The sequence below is a fragment of the Trichomycterus rosablanca genome, chromosome 1 (genome assembly GCF_030014385.1).
Source record: "Trichomycterus rosablanca isolate fTriRos1 chromosome 1, fTriRos1.hap1, whole genome shotgun sequence".
In the NCBI taxonomy this organism is placed as follows: domain Eukaryota; kingdom Metazoa; phylum Chordata; class Actinopteri; order Siluriformes; family Trichomycteridae; genus Trichomycterus; species Trichomycterus rosablanca.
The window spans coordinates 38,081,862-38,094,044 of NC_085988.1; the positions used below are offsets into that span (position 1 = coordinate 38,081,862).

Consider the following 12,183-nt stretch of genomic DNA (forward strand, 5'->3'; position numbering starts at 1 on the left):
CATCATGCTGTGGGGATGTTTCTCAGCAGCAGGGACTGGGAAACTGGTCAGAATTGAGGGAAAGATGGATGGTGCTAAATACAGGGATATTCTTGAGCAAAATCTGTTTCAGTCTGCCAGTGATTTGAGACTGGGACGGAGGTTTACCTTTCAGCAGGACAATGACCCTAAGCATACTGCAAAAGCAACACTCGAGTGGTTTAAGGCGAAACATTTAAATGTGTTGGAATGGCCTAGTCAAAGCCCAGACCTTAATCCAATTGAGAATCTGTGGTCAGACTTGAAGATTGCTGTTCACCAGCGGAAACCATCCAGCTTGAAAGAGCTAGAGCAGTTTTGCCTTGAGGAATGGGCAAAAATCCCAGTGGCTAGATGTGGCAAACTCATACAGACTTATCCAAAGCGACTTGCAGCTATAATTGCTGCAAAAGGTGGCTCTACAAAGTACTGACATTAGGGGGGTGAATAGTTATGCACATTGAAGTTTTCTGTTATTTTGTCTTATTTGTTGTTTGCTTCACAATAAAAAAAAATTCACATCTTCAAAGGTGTAGGCCTGTTCTGTAAATGAAATGATGCAAACCCCCAAACAATCCATTTTATTTTCACGTTGTGAGCCAACAAAACACGAAAAATGCTCAGGGGGGTGAATACTTTTGCAAGGCACTGTACATTCGTGGTTCACCTCGGTAAATCGTAAACAACTCTGAGTCGGCTCCTGCTCTGTGGTAATAACCAGTATAATTAAGCCTGAGCTTTATAATGTAAGCGAGTCACACAAAATGTTCTATAGTAGTTGGTGTTTATTTACAACCGCATCATTCATTATAACAGTAAACACGGAGAGATGACTGAGAAAAGAAGCTTAAAATGAGTCGACTCCTGAATCACTTGTATCGACACTGTGAACAGAGTATTGAACACAAACACGTCCTATAACAGCGGTCGCTGCTTTTGTAACCGGTTATCTTCGCTGTTAGCTCTATTTTGAAGGTTTTTTTTTTTCTTCAAACGGAACTAAATAACATTAAACGTGCGTGTGAGCGTGGTCAGTGAGAATAATTCAATCTGTCTCCCGTGGGTGAAAAATTAATCCCCCCCCCCCCCCCCCCCAGATAAAAAAAAAGCCAGATAATTCTAAATATATGTTGGCAGGGTCCATAATAAATTAGGCAGCCATCTCGTCCAAGGTCCAGTGATTGTCTTGCATAGTAGTCTAATGGCTAAGAATTTTATTTTTACAGAACCAGTTGCACCCTGGGTTTATTTCCTAATGATGCACTTATAAAATATTCCACTATAAGCTAAAAGTATTAAGAAATAAGTAGGTAAATGGACACTGAATCTTAATTTTAGAAACAAATGTTAATTGTTTCTGGCTACTGTCATATCAGAGCTTTGGCTTCTTGTCAACTTACGTGATCTTTCATTACTTAACCAGACTCACACATATTTATTTGAGCCTGTTGTGAATGCAAAAACTACATAAGTACATGAGCTTCATGATCTTGAAATTCATAGAAGGGCTGGCATTTAGTAACAAAATGCTAATGCGCAAAGATGCATCCTGCTGTAAGAAGCACAAAAGTTGGACCTCTGTGCAATAATCCAATAAATTAACTTTTATATGTTAACTGTGACATAGTGGTATGGAAAGCTATGTAATAAAATACATTGGGCCCAATGATTGTTTTAAATTTTCATATAAATAACAAATATAAGAATATCTGGGACCAGATTCACCCTGGAGTGCAAATGCTCTATTTAATTATGTTCCCATATTTAGTATTGTCTAGTTAAATAAATGAATAAATGCGCATCGAAACCTTCTTTTTCTTCACTGACATATCATTTACAAGTCCTAAAATCTCTTTAACCCACATGTGACCTTTTGTTGTTTTCCATTATTGTACTATTTATTGTCTTTGCCTTTGGGCCATTTTTTGCATACAAGTCTTGTCAACATTATGTATTCTGTATTGTGCTGCAAGTACTTGTAAATGCATCAGTTAATATTGGTATAGTAGGGATAAATAAATAAATCAGCCCCTGTGATTCTGGCCTTACTGTGAGTGGAAGAAAGAAGTCTTACCTATATGGACTTGATAAGGCGATGCAGTTGCTCAGTCAGGTAGACTCATTCAGGATAATGCTCATATGAACTGCATCTAAATACTGGAGGTGGTGTTGGAGACAGGGCGATTAAAGGAGTCATTAATGCTTTTAGTTGGCCCTGTGCTGTTGAAAAGCTGCATCTGAAAGGCTTGAAGATAAGCATCCTCAAGGCCAGCTACAGTATGCCAGTATGAGTAGTGTTTGCTCCCACACACCCCTTATACACACACTCACTTGAGCACAAAGATATACACTCACAATGCAGTTTTCAATAGATCTTCATCATTCACTGCTCAACAGCATTTTTCATTTGACTGATTGTACTTCTCTCTTTTCGCTTAAAGCCGGTGGCTATGGGCAGAGAGTTCTTGACTGTCCTGTGGGAGGGGAGAATAAATCCGAGACAAATGTACATGCCTTCCATTACACACTTAATTAAGTGGGCAAAAGCTACCCAGGTTCTAGGTGTGTAAGATTAAACTTGGAGGACTTGAATCTTTTCAGAAATATTTCAATGCATGACATTCTGCCTAACAATGAAGGCCTTGGAATTGCAGAGACAGAATAGTTAGTCTTCACTACTTTTTCTGGTTGAAGACAGTCTGATCATTTTCCATAATCTGAAAAAACAAAACATACTTTTAATTTATGATTAAATAAGATGTAGTTTTTCTTTAATAACATTTCTGTGTATTAAATAAATTAATTTGAAACACTGTGTTATACATAGTGCTTTATCATGCTTTTTTAAATTACCTTGATTTACTATAGGGTATTAAAACCTAATGCTAAATTGAACTGTATGGCCAAAAGTATGTTGACTTATCAAATCCATTCCAAATAAGGGCCGCTCATTTAAAAAAAAAAAAAAAAAAAAAAAAAAACACGAACACCAAAGCTGGGATCTCGAATACACCGTATCGAGTCTCAGCTCTGCCTACCGTCTGGACTGAGCAGCCACATGAACAACGATTGGCCTGTTGTTCAGATAGGAGTGGGATAGTAAAGCCGGATAAGGACTCTCTTATAACTAATGCAATTACGACCTCTGCTGGCTGATTGATGGTGCCTGCCATCAATCACAGAGATGGGAAAAGAGTGCTGTCAGGGTGTGTCTCTCCGTACACAGATCTGCACTGTACTCGTCAAAGTATAGGTGACAAAATGCATACGAATGCTGCTCACATGTCGGAGGGGGCGTGGGTTTGCTTCATTCTCCTCAGTCAGAGCGGGGATCGGCATTGGTGGAGAGGAGGCATGATGCAATCACGCAATTGGACGCGCTAAAAGGGAGAAAAAGGGGAGAAAATGCATAAACAAAAATATATATATATATTTTTTTTAAATCCACTCCAAATAGATAGATAGATTCATTTTTTTTTTAAATGTAAAAAATTATATTTGGTAACAGTTACAGTTAAGGGAGGGTAGACATAAATTAGCCCATGTGGTAAGATAGTGGTAAATTAGTTTGATCTCTAATCTATACAATATTTGAAGCTGAAGTTTCCAGAATATCCTCCAGCAGTACAACACGGCAAAACTATGCTGGATGGGTAAAAACGGTGAAAGAGTCGAGCATGCTGGTTCAGATGCCATTTGAAGCTTCTTGAACAATGGCCAGTACAGTGAAGGCTGTTTGTTCCTTAGCCACTGAGCTTTCCGTATTCCTTACTCTCAAGGTCCTTTATTGTGTTGCTTGTCACTGGCTGTGCTTAAAGGTGGTATTTTTGTATTGTTTTATGTTTCATTTCTGTTGAATTCAGTTAACCCTTGAGCTCATGTGCTTTCTCTGACATTGTAAATTTGACTTGTGTGTGTGTGTGTGTGTGTGTGTGTGTGTGTGTGCATTATTCATTGCTTTTATTTGTTATTTGCTATATTTTATATAGGGTTAAGGATATCAGTTTTATTATTCTTTTGTGTTTTTATACCACAGGCCTTTTCCTGGTGGCCAGAGGTAATGGCAGAGCATGCTGAAAAATTTCTGTCCCTTTATACTGTAGACATGGATGCTGCTCTGGCTGTTCAGCCCCAAGACTCCTGGGATAGCTTTTCTCTTTTTCAGCTCCTCAACAACTTCTTGCGTACCGATCGTAAGTGCGCTAAAGGAGTTACAGATAACATTAGTATTATTAACTTTTTTGGGCTTTGTTTTATTTCCCTACTTTTCCCTGCTTTTTCGCCATAATTTTATTCAAGATCATTATAATGCTACTTGTCTTTTCTTGTTGATCTTTTGTCACTATTATAACTTGCTTTCAGTGTTTTAGATTTGCCAAAAAAAAAATACAGAAAAAGAATTTAAAAAATATAGAAACATTTTAATGAAATGTACAAATACCTACTGAAATATATCACTGAATGTCTGTTTCCCTTGTCAATAGTTATATTAAAAGTGACTGTAAATACTTTAAATATCAGTCACAAATACTAAACAATACTGTAACACAACAAAGCAATTGCAAATAGTTTTTAGTTTATAATTATTTCTTTTTTCCTTCTTTATTCTGTAATTCCTTCTTTATTTATTGCTTTCTTTCTTAAAAGATCACCAGACTAAACTGGGGATCTAAAGGCCCAAACAAGAAACAGGCAAAAGGCCATTGATAGAATGTAGTTTTTACTAAACCATGTCTCTTTCAGTATTGGAAGCACAGGTTAAGATCATATACTGATTTGATAATGTCAGAATAAAGCACTTAATAGTGTGATGGAAGGAATTGACTGTCCAAATGACATGCCTTTGACAAATGCATTTTCTTGCTTTGTGTGCTTTCACATATTGCACTGATCACTGCAAGTTTGGCAGAAAACCTGAAAGTTCTGGTATTAGTTTGGTTAGATGTGGTATTTATCCTCTATTTTATAATGTTTTATACATAATAACAGGTTTGTTTGAATACCTGACTCAATTGTTGTAACCTGACAGTTGTTTGATCTTGTTAATTTGGTTAGCTATTTAAAACTTTAAAGTTATGTGAAGTATCCTATTTATGTGGCATATATTATGCACAAATACTTAGCCTTGAGCTAAAGCTTTAAAAGACGTTTGCTAATTGTGAGATATTTCTTTCTTGCTTCCTGCTTTTCTATATTTTGATTACTTTCACTTGTCACCTTACACCAGTCTGCCCATTCCCCATAGCAATCTCATCAATGCATGTCATTGTGTATTTTGCTTTATGAGCGGGGGCACAATTTATACAAGTGTTGTACATGTACTTTTGCCCATAATGTATATATTGAGTGTAAGGACTGACCTCCTTTCTCTCTTAAAAACAGTTAGTTAATGTTAGAATGCCACATCTGAGTAATGTTTTGACTATGTGCAACACAATATGGCCTTAATCAACCAACATATAATGGCAGCATAATAATGTGCCATGCCACAAAACACGTTATTAATTGTTTGTTTGTTTATTAGGATTTTAACATCATGTTTTAGACTTTTGGTTACATTCATGACAGAAACAGTAGTTACTCATTACACACAAGCTTCATAATTTTACAAGGTTATATCAAACACAGTCATGGACAATTCAGTGTCTTCAATTCACCTCACTTGCATATCTCTGGGAGGAAACCAGAGCACCTGGAGGAAACCCACACAGACACGGGGAGAACATGCAAACTCCACACAGAAATAACCCGGACCGCCCCACCTTGGGATCAAACCCAGGACCTTCTTGCTGTGAGGCGACAGTGCTACCCAATGAGCCACCAATAAGACAGTAAGGTTGGATGTGACCATTCTTTTTGCATGACATCCTCCAAGCAGAATCCATGTCTGACTGTGGTGTTACAACTTATTCTAACTAACTTATTTTATTATATTCTACACCATGGGCACATTTTCTCTCAGCAGAGGATGACAGTTTGGGTTGCGTTTTTAATAATAGTCATTTACGTTGTTTCTATACTCCAGAATCTTTAGCTTGTTTTGAATGTTTTTATGAGCACTTGTTATAAGGCTGAAGTAGATTTGCATTGCTTTAATTGTATTTTTATGCTTTGTATTCAAAAATGTAATCGGTCACAACATTGCGATCAGCAGAGCAAAATATACTGAGAAAACCTTACAGGCTGAGCTGAAAAGAGAGTATCATTATTTTCAGTATTAGCTGTGTAGGAGTAATTTGGCAACTGAGTAAGTGGGAACATTATTGCTAGTGGATGCTCCCCTGAGAAAAAAACTTTGGAGAACTAATTTTAAATGCTCATTTCTGATACTTTTTACACAGTTTTTTCATTAATCTACCAGTTACAAATACAAATGAACAAGCACAAAACAAGCTTGCAGCACAGGAAAGCAAACTGATCATTTAGGAATTTATGATAAATAGTAGTATTTATGTTTTGTAATATTACAAGGCTGTATTTGTATCAATATTGACAATTCTTACACCAAACAAATCACAATCACATTTATACTGGCCATTTTACTTAATAAAAATGAGCATAAAAAACAAAAGATAATTATTGGATGATATCTCTGTTTTCTTTGCAGCACCAAAATACTAAGAGCTACTACCCTAGCTTTTGTTCTTCAAAATAAGAAAATTATATACATGTGTTGTTCAATTATGAACATAAAGAAACAAAAATAAAGATAAAATTTTAGCCTTAGAAATGCAACGAGCAAATAATAGCACCTGCAAAACTGCAACATTAGTATTGTCAGTTCCAAAATGATAGAAAAATTGTAATAAATGTAATTAATTGTAATTAATCGCACTCTGTTGCAACTTTGTCACAAGTGTGTAACAGACATTACATTCTAAAAATTGTTTATAACTGCAAAATAAAATGAGGTGAAAACATTATCTGTTTATTTTTACTACTGTCAGTTTAATTAGGATTCAAGAGAAATAACTATTTTATGGCATTTTACAAAATGTCCCAGCTTTTCCTGACATTAAGTTTGTACATGTTACGAATGTTAACTCTTAATCTAGAGTCTTTATGTTAAAAGGTCTTTTTTATTAGTTAAACTGACAACTAATTACTACATATAATTTAGTTATACATGCTCATCATGTAGCCCCTAATGATTAAAAGTGGAAAATATCAAGCACTGTGGCATCAAGGCTTCACCATGCTACTGTCACTAAATGCTCACATGAGTTTCATCATCTCCTCAAGATGTTAAATGGTTGTGAAATGTGCCCCCACACACCCACGAAAGTAAAATGGCTAGTGTTAATGATGAAGGAACAGAGTGAGAGGGAATTATGACTAATGATGCCCAGTGAGACACCTTTCTCTGTCTTTCTCATTAGAACCAAATCCCATGAGGGCTTGTGGGAATGTGTCACCTTTAATCGTCTGCTTCTTTTATCCCACGCACTACTATGCAGCATCTTCACTTAACTTAAATGTTAATTTTCTTTTAGTTTTTTTTTTAGTTTTTTTTTAAATGCGTTTATCTTGCAGGTTTTCATTTATACTTTGATTTTGTCCCAGAAAAATATTTATGATATTTTAAATAGTCTGTTTAGTTTTTATTATTTTTTTGTTATCCAATTAAATCTGTTTCTACTTATCTAGCTCAGTTGTGCAATGGAACCTTCCACAAGCATCTGCAAGAGCTCTACATGCCACTGGTGGTTCGTTACATTGACCTTATGGAGTCCTCCATTGCTCAGTCTGTTCATCGTGGCTTTGAGCAGGAGACCTGGCAGTCTGTCAAGTAAGGCTTCAACTTTACCTTATTAAGTACAAACAAATTAGAGCAGTCATGGTTTGAGCAGAATGAAATCTGCTGTCATTTTTAATCAGATGCCCTATACAGTAATAAGTTTTTTTATTATTTTGTATGATTTTATTTAAAGATCTAAAGCTAATATATTTTAAGATATTAACTAGGTATTAACTATATATTAAACTGTATATTAATTATATTATGTAACTACAGTGGGGTCAAAAAGTATTTAGTAAGCCACTGATTGTGCAAGTTCTCCTACTTAGAAAGATGAGAGAGGTCTGTAATTTTCATCATAGGTACACTTCAACTATGAGAGACAAAATGAGAAAAAAAAATCCAGGAAATCACATTGTAGGATTTTTAAAGAATTTATTTGTAAATTATGGTGGAAAATAAGTATTTGGTCAATAACAAAAGTTCAACTCAATACTTTGTAACATAACATTTGTTGGCAATGACAGAGGTCAAACGTTTCCTGTAAGTCTTCACCCGGTTTGCACACACTGTAGCTGGTATTTTGGCCCATTCCTCCATGCAGATCTCCTCTAGAGCAGTGATGTTTTGAAGCTGTCGCTGGGCAACACGGACTCCACAAATTTTCTATGGGGTTGAGGTCTGGAGACTGGCTAGGCCACTCCAGGACCTTGAAATGCTTTTTACGGAGCCACTCCTTTGTTGCCCGAGCGGTGTGTTTGGGATCACTGTCATGCTGGTGCTGGAAGACCCAGCCACGTTCCATCTTCAATGCTCTCATTGATGGAAGGAGGTTTTGGCTTAAAATCTCACGATACATGGCCCCGTTCATTCTTCCCTTAACACGGATCAGTCGTCCTGTCCCCTTTGCAGAAAAACAGCCCCAAAGCATGATGTTTCCACCCCCATGCTTCACAGTAGGTATGGTGTTCTTCTTCCTCCAAACACGACGAGTTGAGTTTTTACCAAAAAGTTCCATTTTGGTTTCATCTGACCACATGATATTCTCCCAATCCTCTTCTGGATCATCCATATGCTCTCTGGCAAACATCAGACGGGCCTGGACATGTACTGGCTTAAGCAGGGGGACACGCCTGGCACTGCAGGATTTGAGTCCCTCTCGGCGTAGTGTGTTACTGATGGTAGCCTTTGTTACTTTGGTCCCAGCTCTCTGCAGGTCATTCATCGGGTCCCGCCGTGTAGTTCTGGGATTTTTGCTCACCGTTCTCATGATCATTTTGACCCCATGGGATGAGATCTTGACCCCAAGGGAGATTATCAATGGTCTTGTATGTCTTCCATTTTCTTACAGTTGCTCCCACAGTTGATTTATTCACACCAACCTGCTTGCCTATTGTAGATTCACTCTTCCCAGCCTGGTGCAGGTCTACAATTTTCTTCCTGGTGTCCTTCGACAGCTCTTTGGTCTTGGCCATGGTTGAGTTTGGAGTCTGACTGTTTGAGGCTGTGGACAGGTGTCTTTTATACAGATAACGAGGTCAAACAGGTGCCATTAATACAAGTAATGAGTGGAGGACAGAAGAGCTTCTTAAAGAAGAAGTTACAGGTCTGTGAGAGCCAGAAATCTTGCTTGTTTGTTATTGACCAAATACTTATTTTCCACCATAATTTACAAATAAATTCTTAAAAAATCCTACAATGTGATTTCCTGGATTTTTTTTCTCATTTTGTCTCTCATAGTTGAAGTGTACCTATGATGAAAATTACAGACCTCTCTCATCTTTCTAAGTAGGAGAACCTGCACAATCAGTGGCTGACTAAATACTTTTTGACCCCACTGTATATTAGCTATTTTATTTACTTTATTTATATATATATATATATATATATATATATATATATATATCCGCATCTTGTCATGGTATGGTTGTGTTGGGGCGAAACTTACAAACAGATACTTATACATGTTATGGCAAGCCAAATACTATGATTATAATAGTAAGATAGTGCATCATTAAAAATCTGTGGCACATTATGAAGCGTAATATACGACAATGGAGATCATGGACTGTTGAGCAACTGAAGTGTTGTATCAAGGAAAAATGTGGAAAAATTCACTTTTAGAACTGCAATACTTGGTGCCCTCAGTTCACAAACAAATCGAAAGGATAGTAAACATGCTTCAGTCCCAACTTTTTGGAACATGTTTCAGCTAAAACATATTTTTAATGCTTACACAAAATAAGAAAACAATAAAGCTGTTGAACCAATATAGTTGAACAATAAAGTTAAACTTCAAATATCTTGTATCCGTACTATATTTCAAAGGATTTGCAAGTTATTGGCTGTTGTTATTTGTACCTTTCCTACTTTTTGGAATTGTGGTTGTTCTACTGAACAACTTTATTCTTTATATTACAGCTGATTAACAACATTAGTGAAAACATCACATTGAAATATTTGATAATAAATGTTGTGAAGTTTTTAAATAATAAACAAGCCCTCATTAGATATTAGTTTTCCATTTTGGAAATGGGAAGATTATTATTGAAAAAGAAATTAGGAATATCAAATTCTTGCACATACACCTGACTAAGGCTAAATAAGTAACCATGTTTGATTAATTGGGTAGGAATACTAACTTTTTAATAAAAATTAGTTAAAGGTCTAATACTGAAATGTATTAGAGAACAAAAAATTAAAATTTTTATTAATATAAATGTGTAACAATAAATTAAGACATTAAAACCAGCTGAACAACATCTTTACAAGGAGTGAATAAGAGGAGTTTTGTAAAAAAAAAATTTATATACAATTTTACAGTTTAACATTTTTACAGTTAAACATAATTATAGATCACTTATTTGAACATTAAGTTAAGGGGGAAATCTTTTAACCTAACTTGTTAAATCATTCATAACTTGACTAAAACATGCTGTGTCAATACAGACATGATACTTATTTTCTACTTAATGTAAAATCATATTTGAGACTCTGCAATGTTTCCTTCTGTCACTCATTCCTTATTTTTCTTGGACTTCTGTCATTTCTTTTTCCTGTTTTTTTTTTCTTTTCAATCTCTGGCAGGACTATTACCAACAATCTGCCAAGCGTGCCTTTGCCTAAAGTTCCCAACCTGCCCCTCAATCTTCCTCAGATGCCCAGCTTCTCCACCCCCTCCTGGATGGGACCACTATGTGATAACACGTGTGTATGGGCCAGCTGGGCACCATCCATACTTAATGGCCATGCAGTTTGCTTATTATAGCTGTAAAGAAAGCATGTGACTTTTTAAATCAGTCATCTAACCTACAAAAATACCCTAAATTAAGTCAACCACAAAAAGGTTCAGGAGTCATTTTGATAACAAATGTTAATTATATTTTACATTTACATTTTATTTTTAAATGAATTTTGTTTGGTTGGGTGATTGAAGTTGTGTTACTATTATACCATATTGCTATTGAATTGAATAATGTACTATATCAGCATGGTTCTGAATAGTTGTGATGGTAAATTAATATGTACTCAATAATAAATAGGCAATATATAAAATCATCATTTTAAGTTAGTAAATATAGCCCTGTTGTAACCTTGTTGTGTTCTGGTTAAATCCATGTTTTGAATTTTACTTACCTATAACTATCCTGCTGGCTTCAGTCTTTCAGACCTGATGCATGTAGTTGGTTAAGATAAACACAGTGCTTTGTAGTTTTTATCTTATATACAATTCTATTAGCCCAAGTTGTTCCATTGCCTCTAAGGTTGTGTATTTTACAGGTTGTTTTATGCAGCTTTGGTGCACAGCAGCCTAGTTCTTATGGTACAGGGGGTTTGGGCTTTGGTTTTCTTGTGGCAGTTTAAGCAATTGAACATATGCAATTATTTTTAACAGCATCACTTAAGTGTGATATGCTCCTTAAAGCCATGCTCTTATGATCTAGTAATGTAGATGTTACCTGCTGTTTTTCAGAATTGATGATTGTTGATGATGTGTTGTAGAACATCAATATTTAAGCTTGTATGCATTAGTCTCCTCTTACTTAGTACATTTTGGTAACTAATTTTCTTTTTGTAAGGTGTTACAGATATTTTATACCAGAAACTTAGCTTTGTATTCTTTTGGACACCGGGCCACCCGTGAATAATTTTGGGTATTCCTCCCTCCTCGTTTGGTTTAGAAACCAGAGCCATTAAGACATAAATTCTCACTTTCTCTGTGGCTTTCACACAAACAGTTTTGAAAAAAAATTAAATGTGCCAATAAATTTCTCTAATTTGCCATTTTAATGTCTGGCATGCTAGTCTTGTGTCAGCAGTGGAATCTGTTGATTGTAAAATTATTTATCAGCATTTATTATGAGTCTTTTAGTGTTTTGAACTCCAGTCTATCTTAAAAATAAAACCTTGTTGCAGGTAGACCACAT

The 12,183-nt window shown here is 35.8% G+C and overlaps 1 protein-coding gene across 4 annotated transcripts in view; it reads left to right on the forward strand.

The window, feature by feature from the left end:
• The window catches only part of cadps2 (Ca++-dependent secretion activator 2), a 146,583-nt gene that overhangs the window by 108,315 nt on the left and 26,085 nt on the right, over positions 1-12,183 (forward strand). For 3 of the 4 annotated variants that reach the window (XM_062992326.1, XM_062992335.1, XM_062992320.1), the window contains exons 16-18: positions 4,055-4,211; positions 7,666-7,807; positions 10,844-10,963. In XM_062992326.1, coding sequence (XP_062848396.1) covers positions 4,055-4,211; positions 7,666-7,807; positions 10,844-10,963 — 419 coding nt within the window. The remainder of the gene's footprint in view (positions 1-4,054; positions 4,212-7,665; positions 7,808-10,843; positions 10,964-12,183) is intronic. The other variant, XM_062992332.1, reaches the window with a different exon arrangement.